At 48.0% G+C, this 21,964-nt stretch overlaps 10 protein-coding genes across 10 annotated transcripts; 6 read left to right on the top strand and 4 right to left on the bottom strand.

Moving 5' to 3' along the window:
• Positions 1-130: 130 nt before the first annotated feature.
• FPRO_15448 (uncharacterized protein) lies at positions 131-1,227 on the bottom strand (the record flags this gene model as incomplete). The annotated part of the gene is made up of 2 exons (XM_031220231.1): positions 131-295; positions 373-1,227. 2 exons carry the CDS (start codon positions 1,225-1,227, stop codon positions 131-133), a joined length of 1,020 nt encoding a protein of 339 aa, XP_031085911.1.
• A 1,225-nt stretch (positions 1,228-2,452) lies between these two features.
• On the top strand, positions 2,453-3,557 carry FPRO_15447 (uncharacterized protein; the record flags this gene model as incomplete). The annotated part of the gene is made up of 2 exons (XM_031220232.1): positions 2,453-2,698; positions 2,793-3,557. 2 exons carry the CDS (start codon positions 2,453-2,455, stop codon positions 3,555-3,557), a joined length of 1,011 nt encoding a protein of 336 aa, XP_031085912.1.
• A 430-nt stretch (positions 3,558-3,987) lies between these two features.
• On the bottom strand, positions 3,988-5,281 carry FPRO_15446 (uncharacterized protein; the record flags this gene model as incomplete). The annotated part of the gene is made up of 3 exons (XM_031220233.1): positions 3,988-4,641; positions 4,686-4,926; positions 4,983-5,281. 3 exons carry the CDS (start codon positions 5,279-5,281, stop codon positions 3,988-3,990), a joined length of 1,194 nt encoding a protein of 397 aa, XP_031085913.1.
• A 1,804-nt stretch (positions 5,282-7,085) lies between these two features.
• On the top strand, positions 7,086-8,407 carry FPRO_15445 (uncharacterized protein; the record flags this gene model as incomplete). Its single annotated transcript, XM_031220234.1, has 5 exons — positions 7,086-7,360; positions 7,415-7,514; positions 7,563-7,701; positions 7,749-7,957; positions 8,012-8,407. 5 exons carry the CDS (start codon positions 7,086-7,088, stop codon positions 8,405-8,407), a joined length of 1,119 nt encoding a protein of 372 aa, XP_031085914.1.
• Positions 8,408-8,571: 164 nt separating this feature from the next.
• FPRO_15444 (uncharacterized protein) lies at positions 8,572-9,279 on the bottom strand (the record flags this gene model as incomplete). The annotated part of the gene is made up of 1 exon (XM_031220235.1): positions 8,572-9,279. The coding sequence occupies one exon, from the start codon at positions 9,277-9,279 to the stop codon at positions 8,572-8,574; it is 708 nt and encodes a 235-aa protein (XP_031085915.1).
• Positions 9,280-9,796: 517 nt separating this feature from the next.
• On the bottom strand, positions 9,797-10,243 carry FPRO_15443 (uncharacterized protein; the record flags this gene model as incomplete). The annotated part of the gene is made up of 1 exon (XM_031220238.1): positions 9,797-10,243. The coding sequence occupies one exon, from the start codon at positions 10,241-10,243 to the stop codon at positions 9,797-9,799; it is 447 nt and encodes a 148-aa protein (XP_031085916.1).
• An 880-nt stretch (positions 10,244-11,123) lies between these two features.
• FPRO_15442 (uncharacterized protein) lies at positions 11,124-11,720 on the top strand (the record flags this gene model as incomplete). The annotated part of the gene is made up of 1 exon (XM_031220239.1): positions 11,124-11,720. The coding sequence occupies one exon, from the start codon at positions 11,124-11,126 to the stop codon at positions 11,718-11,720; it is 597 nt and encodes a 198-aa protein (XP_031085917.1).
• Positions 11,721-13,013: 1,293 nt separating this feature from the next.
• On the top strand, positions 13,014-14,622 carry FPRO_15441 (uncharacterized protein; the record flags this gene model as incomplete). Its single annotated transcript, XM_031220240.1, has 2 exons — positions 13,014-14,272; positions 14,322-14,622. 2 exons carry the CDS (start codon positions 13,014-13,016, stop codon positions 14,620-14,622), a joined length of 1,560 nt encoding a protein of 519 aa, XP_031085918.1.
• A 3,652-nt stretch (positions 14,623-18,274) lies between these two features.
• On the top strand, positions 18,275-19,478 carry FPRO_15440 (uncharacterized protein; the record flags this gene model as incomplete). The annotated part of the gene is made up of 3 exons (XM_031220241.1): positions 18,275-18,361; positions 18,417-18,734; positions 18,783-19,478. 3 exons carry the CDS (start codon positions 18,275-18,277, stop codon positions 19,476-19,478), a joined length of 1,101 nt encoding a protein of 366 aa, XP_031085919.1.
• A 369-nt stretch (positions 19,479-19,847) lies between these two features.
• Positions 19,848-21,778, top strand: FPRO_15439 (uncharacterized protein; the record flags this gene model as incomplete). Its single annotated transcript, XM_031220242.1, has 6 exons — positions 19,848-20,037; positions 20,085-20,292; positions 20,346-20,880; positions 20,930-21,000; positions 21,049-21,466; positions 21,527-21,778. 6 exons carry the CDS (start codon positions 19,848-19,850, stop codon positions 21,776-21,778), a joined length of 1,674 nt encoding a protein of 557 aa, XP_031085920.1.
• Between the last annotated feature and the right edge of the window lie 186 nt (positions 21,779-21,964).

Raw genomic sequence — 21,964 nt, forward strand, 5'->3', positions numbered from 1 at the left:
TGGTCTAGGGTTAGGATACCTTGCATAACTCGCTCGGCAGTTTATGCTTCCTATCACAACTCAGTTACTGTGACATCATAAATCACGGTCTCTGTCTGTCAATCGGGGTATCTTGTTGATCTCTCTCAGATCAGTCGTCGTCTTGAGCTGCCCGCTCAGCGTCATTCCTTTCTCTCCACATAGCGGCCCTATGGGCTTGTCGTTCAGCGCCCGCCCAAGTCCTCCCTTGTAGATGTTTCAAACATAGCTGTTTCCCGTCATCAGGGTAGTAAAGCCAAGTAGCCCATTTCGCCCACTGCTTATCGTCAGCAAGTGCTTTCACATGGCAACAACTGACGATGCTCGTCCAAGATAGAAAGAAAATACACTTACGAGGCCTTCCTTCATCTGAGCGCGAGCTCTTTGTCCAATCTTGTCCTCAATAAAGTCTCCTCGCAGCATAGCCAGCCGTGAGGGAAACACTCTCTCGAGGTAATGCGCTGTTGATGCAAGATGGGGTTTATCATGCCAGAAGTAAATCGGTGTCAAGGGTATTTTTACACCAGGATGTGTCGGATCTTCGTATTTCTGAGTAAGAGATGTTGACAGCTCTCGCAGGACGGGATGCTGTTCTGATACGGCATATGAGAGCATGCGAATAGCAGCTAAGCATATATACTTGATGGGAGTTTCATGGTGCGAATCATATGCTTTCATGATTTGTACAAGAGGTGCCACGGGAAAGTCTGCAACCAAAGCCCAATCATGTTGCTGCACCCAAACGAAAGGAGTTTGAGTTACCCTCAAGGCTGATCTGACTGCAAGACCGAATCCTAGTCGCCTTGCCGGATCTATAAAGGTGACTTTCTTGTCGTTGGTTTGCGATATCATGTAGTCAACGGTGTTCTGAGAATTGGGACTACCATACTCCGCCGTATCATGCCGATGGGCGAAGTCAGCACCGACATGGCGATATTTTGTGAGTATCAGGTCCTTGACATTCTTCTTATATGCGTCAAAATCTGCCGCCTGTTGAGGCGTCACTTGTCCTTTTTTCAATCGCGCTGTAGGTACTATCTGATCAAAAGTGTCGAATACAACAATAACGTTACATAATGTTAGAGCGTGACAATGCTCTTCAAATGATTCGAGGACTGCTGAGACAAGCTCCGTCGATGGCGCGGATGGAGTTGGCGAAGTTGTTATTATGACGGTGACCAATTTTGGCACGGTCGTATCTTGGGTCATTTCGCTGCGCTTGAATGACGTGAGGTGTCGCTGTCAATTGGGCTGGACATCGGCAAGCATTTACCCTGTATGCGACAAACGTTGGGCTGTGTTTGAGATCTGAGTCAAGGTAATCAATCGATGGCGGTGAGATTGGGCTTGAATGGGATGGGACGGGCTGCTTGGCCTCTGACGCGAAAATTTTGCCGGCCATGACGCGATAAGAGTCTACGGCCAAGGTAACGAACGGCAAGTCAATCAACACTTCTACAACGGTCGCAAGCATAAACTGCCGCAATTGAGTGCGACGTACCTTAGACCAACCTTCTCATGGCACCCAAAAGAAGAACTTCAGTTAATGCGAAAGGTTGAGTACTGCTGGTTGCTGCCTCGACGCGCGTTCAGATAACACTGTGTAACGTTGACGGGCAGAGTGCAACCTCAAATTGCGGGCATGCATCACCAGCCAAGACCAAAACCCAACGGCTGGACTAGACTCGTTTAACAAATAGCAGAACACTAAAGCAAGTCATCAGAACGTTTCATCTCGAATTCCTTGCTTTAACGAAGTGATGGACGCCCGTCAATCTGGGAATACCGGGTTTTCGAGACCCAGCCTCAGATAAACGCCCGATGCTGCATGGCAATCCCCGGAAGCCAAGGGATGCATCTAGCCGCCGCTGTCTCAGCACGTGGATCAATAACGAGTACAGAAGAACACTCCATTGCAGGCGGTTTCAACGTGTACTCGATTAATGGATACGAAGCGATACGTGTTACTGCATATTTCTTCGTAAAAATAGAAAGGCACTGTCTTAACTGTGCTATACAGTCCGGCCTTGATCCTGAGTGACAATAAGGCCGATGTAAACTTAGTCTAAAATTATGATGTTTTCGCTGAGTTTATTTTGACACCCTGTATTCAAGGTTTCATGCGGGCAGTGGCTGGTGTTGTCTCTCAGTGGGTCACTCCCCTGGAGCTAAGAAAACTCCCCAACCTCCAAGCAGCGACTCGACTTGGCTGTCAAACCAAACCCAACCACCAACATTTCCAGCTCTCCAGCCTTTGCCTTTCCAGACCGTCACTAAAACATGAATCAGCTCCTGACATTGTCGGTGTAGATTCTCATTCCTTTCACTCTCTACCCGCTATTTTCATGTCTTGTTCGTAAGACATTCTCATTCCAACATTTTTGTTCTTTGTGTTCGTTCGTTCACCGCATTTCACATCACAACCCCGGGAATCATGGCTGCAATGGCCCAACCAAGATATAATCTCGAGGATCCAGGTTATGAGCCTCGCACTGCTCGTGACGCCCGCGAAGCAGCTCGTGCTGCGCGAAATGGCCAGAGCCCGAGATACAGACGAACTCAATCGCCCGAGCAACTCGATGACTTTCGTCCTCAGAGTGAAGAATTCGACATGCGCTCACCTACCTCTGACGTGGCGCTGCAGGACGCCATTGTGGCACAAGCACAACAGCAGCAACAGGTGAGTTTTTTTCCTTGACCCGCGCTAGAAAACACTGTTTTCTGCAACATCTTTTCTCCGCGCCAGAACATCGTAATTAACCTCTTTCTTTTAGCGTGTTGTTCCGGTTGGTCAGGTCACTCGCAATGCCGGTCAGAGAAGACAGCCTCCAGGTCCAAACAACAACGCTGCTCCCAGAGGTCCACATCCAGGCCCAGGTCCTCAGCAACCAATGCCTCCTACTTATCCTGGCGGAATGGACGGAGGTCCTCAGCAGCAACCCAATGGCCCTAGAGATGGTGGTCGCTACAGACGACAATCGCGCCGCGGTTCGGAGTCTGAACCCCGACCTCATGGAGAGTCACCTCCCCGAAATGGACCAAACACCCAGCAAAGCCGTGTTTCTCAATCCATGGCCTCAGACCAGCATCAGCAGCGTCGCGCGCCTTCGCCAAACCGTCTAGCAGTCCCTGGCAACGACATTAACCGTCTCAACAGCCCCTCCATTCAAAAGAGCGTTCTTCTGCCTCTTGAGCAGAAGATCCACGAGTATGATCTTCTTATGAACGACGCTCAAGCCCAAATGAACCAACTCGACGATGAGATCCGCGCTCTTCAGGAACGACGTCGCCAAGCCGAGGACCGCTTCATCGAAGCCAAGTCCAAGCATGATGATTATAGCAGGCAGCACGACCAGGTGGGCAAAGCTCTTCGCGGTGAACTCATGCAGCAGCCCCCGCCACCCGCAGTTCGTCAGCCCGTTCAGCGCATGGAGAGCATCGACAGTTTCGAACATCGACCCGTCAGCGTGCAGAGCTCTTTTAACCAGAAGCCTAAGAAAGGAGGCTTGCGGATGAGCTTGTTCAATCGAAGCAACTGACTAGACAAGGGTTGCTTATGAAGTTATGCGTTAATGACTGGGATATTGCTGGATATGGGAAAATGACTTGATTTGTTTGGTTTTTCGAGACTTCTTGGTCGTCCGCGAAAAAGGACTTTTAGCTTATTTGTTTAATATGCTTGGATGTACATAGTAGATTGAGGAGGTAATTTTTCGCTCATGAACATTCGATACATCAAAAGATCTTGCTTTTTTCAATGACTCTGTGGGTTATTGTTTTTGGATCTCAGTGATGACGTCAGTGAAGCCGTAAGACTTTCTGCAATTGTCCGGTACAAACAAACCCCCTCCCATCACTAAGATATCTACCGAAAAGCCATCGTCCATCCATGATCCGCAAAAGATTGCACTTCAGCTACTTTCCACGCCTGGTATCATTCTGAAGCCTGCGCCTCCTGTTACCTCCGTTTCAATTGTCAACGCTGCTTTGTCCATCACCTACATGCTCATAAATCAACGTCTCAAACTCGAGTCCTTGCTCACTCAAAGCATCAACCACCCTCTCCAGTCCCTTGGGTCCTACATCACAAATTAGGGCCATGTATTCGATGAAAACGCGGTACTCATCATACTGGGCTGGGACATGCTCAACCTTCTCATCTGTGATGTCCATCGATGCCTGAGCTTCCTCGACCTCTTCAACCAGCCTGCCCAGTCGCGCCTGTACCTCCTCAAGTTCCTGAGACCTCTCTTCAAGGGTGGCGGATGTATTCGACTTTGCCTTTTCATGGACTCTCCATACAGTTGACCAAACTCCAGACCCTGCGGCTTCGATCACGTTCTTGGCGCTCTGGAGTTCCTTCTCGTTCGCTGCGTGAGCTTCCATGTCGGCCATGAGGGTAGAAACGGAATCTCTGAGCTTAGTTGAGGACTCTTTGGCGTTGGCCATGTCATCGTTCAGACTTCTGATACGGTCGGATGTGACCTCACGTTCACGCTCTAGTTCGTCGACGGCGGTTGATGAGAGGATGGGAAGTCTGTGTAGCAGTTTTAGGAAGCTATCCTTCGCGCCATCTTGGTGTTGTTTTAGTTCTAGAATCAGGTCGCAATCAGTTGAGCGGAGCTGGAGAAGTCAGCATTGCAAACATGTATAGGAAGTGAAAGTACCCCAGTGTTATTGCCTGTCGTCACTGAAACAGTAATCTCCTGCCGGCGCGGCTGCTTGGGGGAAGTCTCCAGGAAAGACTCAGCTGCAGGATGCTTGCGGGTCACGGAATTCGTTCGGGTTCTTTCAGGTGTAGGAATAGAAGGATTAACCTCAGATTTGTCGCTCTCGTCGGCTGCGGTCGCGTCCGTGGGGCCTTGGTGGTGATAAATGGAGAAGGCAAGGCGTGCGTTTTGAAGATGCCTTGGATAAAGTGTCGGCTTCATGCCACGCCAGGCGTCTGCAAAAGCGCATGTTACCAAGTAAGTCTTGATCTGGCGAAGCCTCTCTTTCCGTTGATTCGGTTATCGATATGGCTAATGGCGTGAAGAAGGAGAGTTTGCAGACTTTGGAGGGTACTGCGTGTCCAGTACTCAGGGTTTATGTCGCCAAACCAGGTATTGACATATTCGCCGATGAGACGATAGATATTGATGGCGACATTTGCAAGATTCTCGGAGAATACCCTGTCCCAGGGATGGATACGAATTCCAGTATCCTCGAATATTGCTGTCGCTTCTCGTTCGAGCCGTTTAAGTCGCTCAGAGAAAGGGTCCATGATTTTATGGTGTTTTGGCAATAAAGCAATGCAATGGATGCTTGAGGGAAGGAAGATTAAAGTGGGGCAATTTTGGATCACTGGAAAATACAATGGCTACCTGCCATAACGGTAGCATGTTTTTGGCAAGCTCGGATGGAGTTGTTTCCACGTTGTGATTTTCAGCTCAGCGGCTTATCAGCCTCAGGAAGCAAAAAACAGACCTTAATATAAGATACCAAAATAAATTTAGTAAAAGATATCCTAAAATTTAATTAAACTTAGGCTATACTTGCACTAACTGACCTAAGTCTTTTTGCCATTTAGGGTCAAAATCTTGAGTGTTCTTCCCTCCTCTCGACCAGATTGTTTATGGGCTGAGGTCGATGGACCTCCAAATGACGTCAAGGAGCGAAGAATTATAGTATTGTCCAGACTGATGTTCTGATTAGTGCTTAGTTCCTTGAATAAGTCTGCTTGGAGCCTTTCTGTATTGATTCCGGGAACGGGATGCAAATACGCAGCCGGAGAAGAATGATCAAGACTTGGATGTCTTGCGAGACAGCCACCCTATATCAATTTGGGCTTCCAACTAAGCGTTCCGGTTCCACTAGTCAGTCAATGGCCTCCCGTCATCTCAACAAGAGCAAACGTTCGCCCCATAAGGCTGTAAATTCTCGTGCCCAAAACCAATAATTACATTTGTCAAGTCCCACGTTGCCAATTCAAAGTTTCGTGATCTGCAATCGCAATCTTCTTTCAGCGTAGCCATCATCGTAGTCCGCCCTACGGATTACTAACGGAACGATGACGAGAGCTAAGAAGGTCGGCGGGGCACTTTAACGGAACGCGTTTCAATTGCGGTCGATCTGCCGCATTGATAATTATCAAGAACCTTTGCAATCAGACTCAGCAAAAGGACCTTTGACGTGTCAATTCACGACTCATGCATTCTAAGACATCATTATACCACATGAAGGTAACTTCTCCTGAGCGAACTGCGATGCAGAATCCTTTCCTATGATTCCGGACAATCCTGGTCAACTTCGGAAAGTGGAGCCATGGCTCTGGGTCTGGTAGCCGGGGAGCAGCATTGAAGATATCCGGGGATTCAGTAGCCCCTGAAATGGGCGCGGGACTTTGTAAGTCCGGAGAGCATAAACAAAGAAAGGAGGGGCTTTTGAGTTCGGTAAACCCGGTTACATTGTCTCAACAGGGTAAGCCATTCATGAACCCTTTCTTTCTGACTCTGTAGATGCTGAGTCGACCAAATAGAGCTGACACTGATCGTCGCTGATTGGTCTTCGGGAACCGGGACTCTCTTCCCGAGACGACGACAACATCGTCAACCGATAAACACTCCTCTTCTCAGCAAAGAAACTTCAGGCGTTCTCTGAAACGCACGACTCAGTGCCACGTTTTGACACAAGATGATCGTCCTGATTATCAAGTTTGACAAAGACTATTGAAGAGATCTTCAGTGAGGAAATGACTCGAGTCGGCAGCTGAGAGGACGGTTTCTTCACCAGATCCTTGGCGAATGTCGATCGTCTTCTAGCGTAGAATACTACTGCAAGCCTCGTCCGCATCTAATTCCCATGACATCCCCTACGGGGCGCGGATCTGTGCCTGGGCCTCTTATCACCGGAACGATGCTGCAAGACAGAGTTGTGATTGGCGATGGTTCCTCGGAGGACGGACTTGATCCATGCAAATGGCTACGTGCTTTCCAGGCAATAACTTGGCTTTAAAGGCTTCCCCTCCCCTTGCGTCGTGACTCCTATGCACACGCTGGTTTTTCGCATCGCTTTTTGTTTCTGCAGCCATGGGTAGTGCTGACTCCTTCGCCGCCGAGGCGTTTACACTGCTCTCTATTGGCATCTCGGTTATTGGGTTGCGAACGTTTGCGAGGATACGACAAGTCGGCGTGAGGAACTTTGAGGCCGATGATTACCTCATGCTGCTGGCGATTATCCCGTATACGATCGAGACGGCGCTCGCGTACACTGTTGGAGCAAAGTTTCATGGCTTGACAAATAGTGGGATGACGGATGAGGAGCGCAAGGCTCTGTCGCCGAACACTGAAGAATATACGTGGAGGTACGGATTAGGCTGATTGACCCTGCAGGAGACATGGGTGACTAAGTTTGACAGGGTTGGAGGATCCAAGATCCAGATCGCTGGTTGGATCATGTATGGATCCTGTTTATGGGTGATCAAGAGTGCGTTATGCGCTTTCTACTTCCGACTCACGGTAAGCTGGACACGGCACGAAACGGAGTGACAGGGCTAAGGACTTCAGGCTGGACTCACCGGATACAAAACTCGAATCTACATCGGCTTCGGCTTCATAGCCTCGACCTACATCGCCATTATATGTTGTATTCTCTTTAGTTGTCGACCGTTTAACCGCTTTTGGCAAATATACCCCGACCCAGGCAGTACGTCGAGATTCACAGTATTAAAGCAACTCACTGACAAACAGCAGACTTCTGTCATCCCGCGATATCCAGGCTTTACATCTTCATCATTGTCAGCCTCAACATCCTAACGGACGTTTACTTGCTCGCCATCCCTATTCCGATGCTTTGGGGCGCTCGCATTCCTAAGGTGAAGAAGTACGGACTAGTTGTGCTTTTCTCTGGCGCCGTATTTGTGATGGTTGCTGGTTTGCTACGATGTATCCTCATCCTCAAGGTACGCGACTTTCCATCATCGGAGTATCGTGAGGAGTTCACTGACCTCACCCAGAATCCCAAATCGGGTCCTATTGAAGGTGCTAGTTGGGCAGTCCGAGAATCCTTTGTTGCCGTCGTGACAGCCAATCTTCCCAGTACCTGGGGATGGATGCGACAAAAGCTCAAACCCATCTTCGGCTCTCTTCTCTCGTCCAACAACGTCAGCTCAAAGTACAAAGGCGGCCCCGAACCTGGAAGTATCATGCTCGCCGACGGAAATGGATCAAACTGGAAGAGGAGTAATGGAAGATCTATCAGATCAACGACGGGGCTTGGAAGTGTGAATGATCGGAATGTGTACATTCACGGAGGAGGTGGCGAGGCTAGTTCGGATGAAATAATTCCCTCAATGCCTGGGATTACAAAGGAAGTTGAGTTTACGGTCGAGGAATCGGATGCGAGGAAATGATGATCGATGCGATGGTACTTGATTTAGATATATATATACCCAGTCATAAGATGACTTAATTTGAGACAGACAAGACTCACACTTTCAATCATCCCTTAGATGATGTAACAGGAACCTGCCTAGGTATCTCTCATAATTGGCTCGGTAGATACTGGTACTAGTCTTTATTTGAAAACATGAGTTTGCAACTGCTTGCCATTCTCATCATACCTCTTCGGAATGACGTTCAAAATGCCATCAACGTCCCTCGGCTCATAGTCCAACATTGACGCAGCCAAAACCATGATATCCATTCCAAAGTTCTCCTTGATCCAATGCGCAAACATGTCCATTCCAGCGACGGCACCGCCCGCAGTCCAAATGTTTTCATCGATGACCCATTTCTTCTCATCAGTCCATTTGACGTTCGGAAATTTCAGTCTGAGAGGCTGGATAGCACCGTGGTTGACTGTCGCATTCTTGCCGTCAAGGACACCCGCTGCTGCCGCAACGCTGGCTCCAGTGCAGGTAGTGAAGAGAAGCTTTCCAGCTGCGACGTGCTTTTTGATGAACTCGGCGTACTTGGGATGAAGCTCGAAGTTGAAGGGGTCAGGGCCTCCGAGTAGTAGGACGTCGAGTACCGGGCATTCATCCACAGTTGTAGTCGGGACAATCGTAATGTTGCTTGTTTGAAGAACAAAGGCTTCACGAGTGATGCCAATGTGATGAAAGACGAATTCTGGGGCACGAGAGATTGTATCTTGCTCGATCTTGAGATAGCCAGATAAGGTCTTGATGTAGGGCTTGGAGCTAGAATGAAGAAGATCGGTTGGGCCCAAGACATCTATAGCTTGATAGTCATAGACAAGTGCACCTAAGTGGAGGGGAGCCATTTTGTCAGATTGGATGATATGAATTTAGAGTCAGGATGGATGTTGAGAGGCTTTTTGATGGTGTCATCGGAAGCCAATAGGTGTGCTTTTACGAGCCTTTTATAGTGGCAGCACCTCATTGTGCCGTACAGCAAGAGTTTGAGATGAAACATGGATATTCCGATGGCTGTCGCATCAAGTTTCATCAGTTTGTGATATATCCGAGCTGAAGTGGAAGTTAGACGATCATGGTGGAGATTTGACTAGGGGAGTATCCAACAGGAACACAGCCACTCAATTAGACTCACTGAAGGTCCCCAGACGCGGCCTATTTGAGCATGGTCGATTGAGATACTTCCATGATGCGTCGGAGCGAAAACGAAAGGTCGAGATCTACCAACTTTGCCGGCAGAGAATGTGTGACAGCTTCCGACCCGCGTTCGGATGTAGGAAAAAGCCCATGTCATTAAACACCATATCTATCAAACAAACATACCGATACCCAAACAAGTCAAAAATAAAAACATCCTCACTCTATCTATCCGTGATTGGTGGACGACATCTGGTGTAACAACGCATGTGCGTCCGGGACCACTCCGAGAGCCGCCATCCTGGCTTCTGCGGCTCGCATTTGTATCTCGGCCGTGCTTAGAATGTCCAGGGCCTCTTTCCACTGTCTGGAGTATTCGACATACTCACGTTCAGCTTGAATTTGCTCTTGGGTGCGCTGCGGAGCTGTCTGTGATGTGATATACTGGTGGTTGTGGCCAGAGAGAGGTATAGGACTTGGTGCAGCAACTCTGGGTGCCTGAGTTGGAGCAGGGACATACGTCACTGTGTACGGCGCAGGCTCAGGTACAGGCACAGGCACAGGCACAGGCACAGGCACAGGCACAGGTGTAGGTGCAGGTCTGGTTTCTGGTAAGTACGCCATCGTGTAGGGCGTGGATGTTGGTGGTGGTCGAGTTTTGGGCGAAAAGGCCATCGTGTACGACACTGGGGGAGCTTGTGGCGGAATTTCCGCCTGCTGGAGTCTCCAATTCCCTAAAGCCGGAAGATTTAGCCCCAGAACGACAAGGTATAGAATGTGTCTTACGATATTCCTCCCTTGTTTCTGCAATCTTGCTCCTACAAGCTTCTTTGAGCCTCGGATCTTGTTGTAGCATGGTTGTCTACGTCGTTGCTGGCAACGATAGGTCGCTCATATCTTCACGGACTCGAGACATGATGCAATGTAAGTGATGGCGAAGATGCTGAGAGGAAAAGAAAGCAGCAAGTGTAGATAGCTGTATTTATACATGGCGCTCCAAAAATGACAGCTCATCACTGTTACTTTCATGCAAGTATTTCATTATCTTGAAATGGACAAAAGAAATAACATCAAAGACTCATTCAGTAGCCTTTCTCATGCATCTTCATGAAAAGACCAAGATCACGATTGCCCTTGTATTCTTTTAGAAGTTAAGACAAGGAAAATCACCTTAAAGCTCCTGTTACACAACGCCCAACCCGTTAGCCGCATATGGGAAAGCTCTGTTTTCCTGTTTGCACAGCACTCTTTGTTCGTGTTACGCAGTTACCTGCAGCAACAGGCGGTGACGTGGCTCAGAAGGACATAAACTCTGCTTGCTTGCTCCTCTGATTGCTTACAGGTTCCTTTCGATTACTTGCTTGCTCTTTCGATTGTTTACTTGCTTGCTTTACTACAGCGGTCCTCAAAGATCTCAAAGGCTGGATTGCCCCAAACAGTCCCTCACAACTTGCATTTTCTCCTTCTTGAAGCAAGGCTCAGTTATTTCTGGCGCATTGCTCCACAAACACCATCTCATTCATAGACCAGCTTCTTTTGGATAGCTGCAAGCACCATGGCCGCTTCCGCAATCGTCGCGTCTACCATTCAAGCACTGGGCGAATTGCCTCCCGTCCGTCTAGGTCTTGTCGCAGTCCCCGCCATTTCCCTGAGCGTTTTCGCCGTATACTGTCTTTTATCTGGTGACAATTCCAACCCCTACCTCACAAAGAGAGGTTTCCTCCACCCTTTTGTCACCGCAGAAGTCAAAGCAATCTGTCAGGTCCACTATCGCATCTGGAACGCCGACCCAATCCGCGAGCCCGAAACCTTCTTCGACATTCGCGACCTGGACACTTCCAAGAAGCCCTTTGTTGACAATAACTGGCTGACTGAGGGAGAGACTTCCCACCACGAAGCGCAAAAGATCATCATGGAAAAGTGGGCAGAGCGACGGAACAGATTGAGGGGATGGGGACGCGCCAGTGAGCGAGCACATCATCTCGATCAAGTTGGCAAGATCATGACAAACCCCACCAGCGCTAGGATCTACACGCTCCAGTTCCTTTCCAAGATCAAGCACAAAAGAGGAGACAACCGGCTCGGAGCACTGGAGGAGGTTTGCAAAGGATTCTGGAAAGCACCGCAGTTCAAGAAGAAGAAAGAGCTGTAGTGTGATGTGCTTGTGTTTGCTTATCTCCTGGAGAACAACCTTTGATATCTCAATGAATTGGCGGCTTGGACAATCTGACATGCCATCTTTGTGTGCTCTTACACATGCTCGCTTCCAATGAGGTAGAGCTGCTAGTCGCGCCCTGCCAAACCTGTTATGGACCAATATTGTAGTAGCCTAGTCGGTCTTGCATTGTGGCCAGTCCCAGTTTACTTTCTGCTTCAGCACGACTTTTTACAATCTTTAACGTTAAACTCTTTGTGTACCTACAGACTCGACTCGTTCATGCGCGACACCTAAGTTCTTGAAGAGCACGATTCTATCCTTTCCAAGGTCCCCAAAGCAACCAAGAATATGTGCAAGTTGAACATATATGTTGAAATGAGCTTGTAGGTACTGTCGCCTAGATTGCCTCTTCGTATTTCCAAAGGGAGGAACACCACGCCAAAGCTTTGCAAGAGTCATTGCATGTTGAGAACCATGGCCGCCGCCCTACTGAATACGCAGATCTTCTTTGAGGACCATGCAACACCATTCAACTAGGTCTTACTCGGTGTTCTAGTTGCTCAGGCATGTAATTCTTGGCTTCTGGTTGCAACCGTCCGGCTGTCTCGGATGTTATCCTCATCGTCTAGCTCGCTCTTATCTGCACCAAGGTACCACTAACGTCGGAACTTGTCAGGGATCTGGATAAGTCCACCACGCGACGCTATGTAATCACAATGCGGGGAAGCAAGACGATACCCTCATTCGTCGCACCTACATGCCATAGTCGAGACTGTCTCCATCGTCCTGCTGGAACTGGTTTAACAGCCGGGAAAATTCCCTCGATCAGCGTTGCTTCGATGCACCCACTGTCTTGACAGGCATGTTCAGAGCTTGGACTAAATGAGGATAGGGAGCTGGGTCGCTGCAATCTATTCGCCCGACTCGGTAAGCGTGATCTGCGAAATGTCGGGGTAATGGGCACCAAAGTCAAGAGATGCAATGTAAATGCCACAAAGGGAAGGAAAATGGGCACGCTGATAAGATAGTGTAGCCTCACTCTATCAAAAGACGATACAGCCTTCGACAAGGATATGGGACATAGTTATGACCAGAATGGAAGGAGATGCAGATTGTCGAATTGATAGCTGCTGGATGATAGCTGCTAGGATCTACAGTAGAATTATCTAGGACAATGTCGCGAAGCATAAGTAGTTCAACAAAGTCCTCAAATCATGAATGCTGTTCTTCTGCAGCCTCTCACCTTCCCATCTTTCTTGATCACACCAAGTTATCGTAACTATCAAGATGCGACACTCAACAACTCAACTCCTCTCCCTATCCCTTGGCCTTCTACTGGGCTCAAGTGAAGCAGCATCGATACCACGCAAAGAGACCTGCACCAAAGCCAAAGTTGTAATTCTGGGTGCTGGTGTAGCTGGTATCACAGCTGCCCAAACCTTACACAATGCGTCCATCCACGACTTTATCATCCTTGAGCACAATGACTACATAGGAGGCCGTATGAAACATACCACCTTCGGAAAGTCCTCCGACGGTACGCCTTTCACTGTCGAGCTCGGTGCGAACTGGATCGAAGGTCTACAAAATCCCTCAGGCGAGATCAACCCAATATGGCGTTTCGCTGAGAAGCACAAAGTGAAGAATACGTATTCTAATGATAGTGCGATCATCACTTACGATGAAACTGGAGCTTCCGATTACACTGATCTGATTGACCTCTTTGACGAGAAGTTTGAGATCGCTTCGCAGGATGCTGGCTATATCTTCACCGAGAATCTCCAAGATACATCAACTCGCGCTGGTCTCAGCCTGGCTGGCTGGAAACCAAAGAAGGACATGAAGATGGCTGCTGCTGACTGGTGGGGCTGGGATTTTGAGACGGCTTATTCTCCAGAAGAAAGTGGCTTCGTGTATGGTGTCGCTGGAAACAATGCTACCTTCAAGCATTTCAGCGACGAGACCAATCTTGTCATCGATCAGCGGGGCTACAATGCTTGGCTGGTTGGAGAAGCGAACGAGTTCCTCAAGAAGAACGACCCAAGACTTCGTCTAAAGACTACAGTCAAAAAGATCGAGTACACCACCAAAGGCGTCAAGATCGACACCAACAACGGGTGCGTCGAAGCAGACTACGCCATCTGCACCTTCTCCGTCGGCGTCCTCCAGAATGACGCCGTTGACTTCAAGCCTACACTTCCCCGCTGGAAAAGAGAGGCCATTCAGGTCTTTCAGATGGGTACCTATACGAAGATATTCATGCAGTTTAACGAGACATTTTGGCCCGAGGACACACAGTACTTCCTCTACGCCGACCCAGAGCAACGCGGCTACTACCCATTGTTTCAGTCGCTCAGTACACCGGGCTTTCTGCCAGGATCGAATATTCTGTTTGGCACAGTTGTGCAACAGCAAGCTTACGAAGTTGAGCAACAGTCGGATGAAAAGACCAAGAAGGAAATCATGGAGGTGCTACGCTCTATGTTCCCCGATAAGGATGTTCCCGAGCCCACTGCATTTATGTATCCCCGCTGGAGTATGGAAGAGTGAGTCGCGCCGTCCCTTGCGCTGCGATATTTACTAACTGAGGAACAGGTGGTCGTACGGGTCCTACAGTAACTGGCCTGTCGGTATGACGCTTGAGAAACATCAGAACCTCCGTGCGAATGTAGATCGATTGTGGTTTGCCGGGGAGGCTAATTCTGCCGAATTCTTCGGGTACTTGCATGGCGCTTACTTTGAAGGGCAGGAGATTGCTGAACGAATTACGAGGATATTGAAGGGCGAGGAGTCAGAGCAGTCACAACAGATGAAGAGGTACAAGACGTTACGTGGAACAACAGAATTGGAAGAGCACGACTCTGCCAATGGATGGTCGACTCCTCTCGACGATTAGGGAGATACTGCAAATACAGATAGTCCTTATGAACAGTTGATTCCTGTACCAAGTGGTTCCTTGTACCCGTAAGGTTGCACTCGGCAGGTCTGCCTACAGGAGGCAAGGCAAATAACCCAGGACTAATTTCAACATGTTAAATCATTACGGGAAGCTCCTTGTGTCTGCTTAACATTGCAGCCTTGTTCAGTATATGGCCGATTTTTAGTGGCATAAGGATCTAATTCATTTGTATAAGTGGGAATGCTACGTACGTATTGGAGACTCGATAAGCCATTAAATGCAGCAACTGGCAATCCTATTGTGAGCATTAACCAGGCTTAGAATTCGTTTCAAGATACGAAAATTGACAAAAGTGACATACACAATAAAGGAAAAACACTTCCTAGTGGCGACCCTCCTGGTTGTGGCTTATTTGACCTAAACAATAAAACGCAGCTGCAACCTTCAGCTCAAGATTATCCTCACATATTAGTCTCAGTCAAAACCAGATCTCCTTTAGGGGGCGATATTTCACTATTTCACTCATCAGAATCTATAGCCAACATAAGGGGTAGGAAAATATGATATCCTCCTAGTGATATATCTTTTGTGCTTTCCGGTAGTTCCTGCCGAGAATCTCCCGGCCATCGCCCCAAAAGGTTCGAGTCTAGACAGAGCAAACACCAAGCAGGGAGGCCCCGACCCTCAGAGATACAGCCGAAGCACAAGTCCAACGCACGATAGTATAAACTAGTAGAAGGAGCATTCACAAAAAGCACTCAATCAAACGATAGCCATACGTGGATCAGTTCTTTCTACGTTTGTTGAAAGAGTAGATGGCAACCACCAGCGTGTCACGAACACGCCCACAAGTAAGGACACCCCAACCGATGAGTCTCTTTCTAACTAAGGGCCTTACTCGCTAAAGGTATCATGATTATCGGATCCCCGATCCGAGATTCAAGATGCAAACAAAGCCTAGGAGATCTTGTAGTTCGTTATTATAAGCATAAGGATGAGGTCAAGGTTTTTAAGAACCCCCTCCAGATTCGAAGCGATAAACATAGCCGCTAAGTTCTCTAAACTCCTCAAATGGGTTGAAGAGCCGGCAAACCAAACGGTCAATAAAGAAGAGACTAAATCGTCGATGTACCCTGAGCTGTACAGCCTTATCGCCAAAAGCCTCACTGAAGATGGGCTTGAGTATACCTTCTGCCAGAACGACCAGAAGGTTAGTATTAAGAGAGGGGAAGCTGGTTGTGAACTTGTGATCTCTATGGGCTTTGGGGCTGCACTTGGGGCCTGGCTGGTTTCTTGTCGTCTGCTCTCAGTTGTAGATGTTTCCAAGGTCGCGAAGGAAATCCCGCTTTTCCCTGTTAATATCTACAGCGTGGGGATTTAGTATACGGCTACTTAGGAATAAGTCTTTTGCACTTGAGCATCCTGAGCCATTGATTAACTTTTATCCCCTGCTATCCTACTTGCAGCCGCTGTAAACCGATGAAACTGAACGATCGTAACTGCAGACCGGCAAGGTTTCAGGGAATGCAGAAAGCTTACGCGTCAACGAGCGGTTACTTAAAGTCTGGCGCAGAGTCCTGGCCCTGCTCACAGGCCGCCGGATCCAACGGGGTCCGAGAGGGTGGCCAAGAGCCCTGGTCGTCACGAGAAGTCCCGCTTTCGGGTGGCCGTAGGCCTTGACGCGAGCAGAAGGAATCCGCCGGACCTCGGGGTATCCTATTCGGGGTATCAGAACTGACTTATTCGTGTGAATGATTCCAGTCATCGCCTGAGTATGCATATGACGTCGAAAACCTGGCATGGCATTATCGCTTGGCGTGACACTACTTGTAGGGATGTAATTCCTGGAAAGGCATATCGGTTTTCAGCCCCCTGTTCCCATAGAGTCTCTCAAACTGTCTAAGACCACTGTCATCACAGTAGACCACCCCCAAGGCTCATGAATGAATCTTGGCAGACCCGATCACGCGAATGGGACTCGGGTAGGGTTGCCTCGGCAGGCACCTGAAACGACAGCGACTAACGGAATTCCGAAAAACCACGGCCAGCTCCGGACACCACCCGTGGCGTGACAAATTGTTCCAAGGACTGGATGACATGATGAACCGGACATATTGTAAGAGAATCTGGATCAATCAAGAAGTCGCCTTAGCGAAGAATGTCATTATCATGTGTGGAGACAAATTAGAGTCACTGGGTTTCATCAAGATCAGACAGCCATGCAGCATCCTCTTACTTCTTACCATTACCAAAATGTTTACACCCCACAGAGCAAAGAAAGCACTGTAATCCGCTCTTAGCTATGTAGTCTTTTTCACCTCCGGCTTGGCCTGCTCACATGGTATCTGCCTGGCGTAGTACCAACACGTACCGTTGCAAGGACCCCAAGAAGTCCACTGCTGAAGAGCAGTGATTACAAAAATTTGCAGCCGTGTAGGAAAATGAGTATCACTACTGCAATCATTGAGCGGAATGGTTTTGTGGCACGGGGGCAAAGAGCATCAATAAGTTAAACAACTTATGCCAGGACCAGGGTCAGGATTGGTACTGGAATGGATTGAGCGGCGGGGGATGGTTGGATCAGTCTGGTAGTGTTGGTTTAGATGTTGGAACAAACCATTTCGTAGAATTTTTCAGCTGAGATTTCGATCCACGGTTAATACCTACTTTCGAAATTTCTTCATGGGTCTTATGCTTCAGTTTGACTGCTTTCCAAGATCTAGAGACATTTGGCCTACCGATTCTTCAGGCCCCTCAAAGTTGAGACACAATGTGACAATTCTGGACCAGAATTTTCTTGCGTAGCCCACCTGGGTTAATGCAGGTACAGATCGAAAACGTCCATGACAACCATAAACCGAAGCTTAAATGCAAGCCACCTATTCCTCAATTGGCCAAGCTAATAGACTGCTTTTGTCTTAGATATTCGGGATGTCTCGCATCCATGGCACTAAGCTTGTCAAGTCCTTTGGCTCAGGTTACACACACTTAATGACAGGAACTGATCATCTTCATCATATTCCGCTCTTGCTTGCGGGATGAAGACCGACAACTCTTGGCGGGACATAGTTCTACTTTGGGATCATCGAAGCCATTGAGTCTCAATCGAAGACAATATCAAGGCCATCATCTGACCCAACAGACGAGAGGTCTAGATTTAAACTACCAGCCGCCGACTGGACATAGCTTGCCAGTAGCTTAAGAATTTTTTAAAACAATACGTGGTTGTAGTTTAGATCAAAGTTCGAGATGAGCTCTGAATCAGCTCCTCCGATTAATAGCGGGCGCACGGGATGCTTGGAATGCTATGGCGTTACTTATTGGGTCATACGCGCTCTCTACAAGCCACGATATTCTTTGACTTTCTTGGGCATATGCTAAAGGCCCATAACACATATTTGGCGTCATACCATGGCAATCCTACTACACCTAAGCTGTAGCGTGTGCCGATCGAGACCGTTCTTTGGTGTATCAAGCTTCTCGGCCTTGGACCCCTGGCATAATCCGTTATGACGCTTTCCAACGACAGTGGATAAGCTTGAAATGCTGCGCTCATTTATGTGCCAAGCTGCCTTTACTGTTCTAAGCATGCTCTTCTGCCATCATATTTTACGTTCACGACTGCCCAAATTCTCGTCGACTGAACACAATGATGTTACCGCATCGCGATAAATGGGATGCTCACTACTCAACCATCGACGAAACAGTCTATATTGGTAGAGATGTCTTTGTTGTTGTAAGTTGTACTTGTATGCCCCTCTCGGTACTGGTATGTACTGACACTTGCCAAGGTTGCATCGACGTTATCACTCTACAATGCCATCGAACTACTCACCCTCATTTCTCTTACCTTCAAAAGACGATCGGGACTTTACTTTTGGAGTATTCTCATTGCATCATTCGGAATCATTCCATACTGTCTGGGATGGCTCGTTGTCTACTTCGACCTTACACACGATTATGTTGGCATGATTATTGAGACTGTTGGCTGGGTGCTCGTCATTAGTGGCCAGTCTGTTGTTTTGTATTCGCGACTTCACCTAATTGTCACTGATGTCAAGATTCTGCGAGCCGTTCTCATTATGATCATCATGAATGGTCTCGTTTGGGTAAGCCATACTATTGAGTACCATGATTCCCAACTGATCATGGCCCAGCATACGACGATGACTGTATTGCTCTTTGGATCAGAGTATAGTCCAAGCGACAATAGAAAGGGCTTTAACAATATCTTCAACATCATGGAAAAGATCTCCATGTCCATATTCTACCTGCAAGAACTCATCATCTCTGGTCTGTATATCTGGAAGTCAATGGAGATCCTTAAGACAGCTTTCGGCAACACAAAAAGCATGCTATACAAGCTTTTCACGATCAACTTCGTCATCATTCTCATGGATATCGCTCTTCTGGCTATAGAGTTCCATGACCTTTATATCTGGGAGCAAGGCATTAAGCTGGTCACCTACTCGGTCAAACTCAAGCTGGAATTCGCCGTTCTTAGTGAACTGATTGAGTTCGTTCGCAATCGCAGCGGAACCCGATCGCGACCGACAAAAGCCTCCGAGAACCAGAGTACTCTCGTGCCATTGTCGTCTATGCATAAGGGAAATATCAAAGGAACTACGTCAAGTACGAGAGACTTTATCCACGCTGGTGATTCTAGGACAAACACAACTATTGCGGCTACCAATCCCATACCAGCGGTTCCAACGAATGACAGTATACACGTCTTGAGAGAGGTTGACGTGGAGAGTTTGTCTGCTTACCCGGGGAACAACCCAAGTACAGATGAGTTATGGGGTCGCCTACCTGAAGAACACGGGAAGGGCATGGTTGGAAGGGCATTATAAAACTACAGATAGCCTTTCTCATATACTCCATTACCATCAATATCAGCGAGACTCTGCCCGTTTCTCATGTAGAAGCCCTGCGTCCCGCTGATCATAAGCTCATATCTCGATATCTTCCGCCTATGATCTTACCAATAATAGGTTGAGGGTTGATACAGTTCCTCGCTTACTGATGATACACAGCTCCAGTCATTTCTTTCTCGGAAAGGCCTGTAGATACTGGATGAATCATCACGTCAGATTGGGGCACCTTGCACGACCTCAAATAATCCTGTCTCCTCACTCTGAAACTTGTCACACCTTGCTTGTTATAACCCCTCAACAGAATTTTCGTTCCCATTCAAACTCATCCAACTCTCTTCACTTACCATGGAACCTATTTCACTGGTATTTGAGATCACCTCCCTCTCTATGCAGCTAGTGGCGATGGTGAAGACCATCAAAGGACTGGTTACCGCCTACAAATCAGCCGCACAGGAACTAGAGGAACTATGTGTCGAACTTGACGATATTGAGACCACCTGCGATTGTCTGGGGGCAGCTTTATCGCAAGCTAACAGTTCGATTCCAGCACCTGAACTATTACCCTTGCTCAGCAGGCTGAAGAGCTGTATTCAAGACTGCTACGACAAAGTATCGTATCAAAGGTCAACCAGGTCATAGAGAAGATTTCTGCGAAGCTCGATTCAAATCGCAACCCTTTCAAAACCATTGGCGGTTTGTTCCTGCTGTACAGACCTCAGCATGCAACGTATGTCGGTAGTCTGGAAAGATCACGCTCATCACTCGATGGTATCATCACCACAATATCATTGTAAGTTGGAGATTGCTGTAAACAGCGTACATGTTTAAGGGCTGACAGCTCAGCTTTCTTCTCTGGAAAGGCTCTCAATCGTCTACTAGATCGATCCCTGTCAATCAGTCGCTGCCTCGGACAGGTCACTTCCCTGTCACCCCAGAGTTTAATGCAACGAACCACTCTGGGCCTCCTCGAGAGAAATATAAAGTACACATCAAAAGATCGAGACGTCAATGCTCAAGTTTGTTGTTCCTTCAAAAGACGCAGAAATCGAGAATACAGGACTTCAGTGCTTCAAATGTCCAGTCTTTGGCCAATACACAGGAAAGCTCGACTTTCACCTTTGGATCATTATTGTTGAACACATACATACAATTATCAATAATGAGAGGGTCTCTCGCACCCTTTTCTGTTCGGTTGCAGATCCCACGGGTGCTCCTGGTCTCCGAAGATGCCACCGGTGTAGGTGAAAGTGTCCGGAATGCATTCGAATCTGATGATTTGCAAGCGACTCAGGATCTGCTCCGCCAAGGGCTTCTTACGACCTCCACAATAGTCACGTATACCGAATACGATCCCGAAAATGAAGCATCGTTATTGGGCGTAGGTTTTCTTCCGACTTGGTTGCTTAGGTGCACTAACTTTGTTTTAGCTTGCAATGTCGCTTCAATCGCGGAAGATTCTCAACTTCTTAAAGGATCAAATGGATCTCAGTGAGCCAAGGTACATTCGATTTAATCTCAATATAATGCTTAGTGCTAAGGATGGCAGAAACCATGCAGCTTGTTTCTCCTTTCCATACCAACACCCTAGTTCAGAGGAAGACTTTGCCTGTATTCTCAAATACATTCATATCCGCAAAGAATTGATTACTCCAGCAGAATTCAGCATCTTACTCCGGACCCATGAAGCATGTCGTATTACTGCGTATGTTGAAGCTTGTCGACAGTATTTTCCTTACGACTGGGACCGCTTTGATGATGTCATTCTGAGCGAGTTGAGCTTTGGTTTTAGCCAACTTTCCGCCCGTCAGATGTCAAATGCTCAGTTGGGGGACTGGGCACCCTTATTCACAGACATCGTGGCACGCAGCCAAGACTTAGTTACCAACACCGAGCACCGCCAGTTCACAGCAACCATATATTTTATTATATGGTATGCCTTTGGCCCCGATGATGCTTGGTATCGCGTTTGCCGCTGAGTCGATATGCTGGAGCTAGCAAAGGTCGACATAACTAGATATCTGAAGCTTGCCATCGAATCTTGCTATGATTACTGGGTGGAAACTAAGGCACGGGGCTTCTGCAAATTTGAAGATTCGGCTGTGCGCCGCAAACTCCTCTTGGGACATTACAAGGGACGAGAGATCCCATATTGGATCGAATACGTTGACAACTCGTGCCCAATACGCGAACTTTTGACAGAATTCCCAGCACTGCGATACATGGACAAGGAAATCCGAAGGACTTACTGGCATGAACGCACAAAGGTATACAAATAATGGAACAGTGGAAAAAGCCTGGATGCATCACACGTTTCGATGCTGTATTGGCCAGTCATACCTCCTCTCAATCGGTACAGCTCCATGGATGGTGACAGGAATAACAGAACATACCTAGCAGATTGGGCTGATCGCGATTGCGAGTTGCAGGAGTGTCGCTTTGAACGAAGAGAGCACCGTAGGCTT

Source organism: Fusarium proliferatum (assembly GCF_900067095.1).
Source record: "Fusarium proliferatum ET1 genome assembly, contig: FPRO_scaffold009, whole genome shotgun sequence".
NCBI lineage: Eukaryota > Fungi > Ascomycota > Sordariomycetes > Hypocreales > Nectriaceae > Fusarium > Fusarium proliferatum.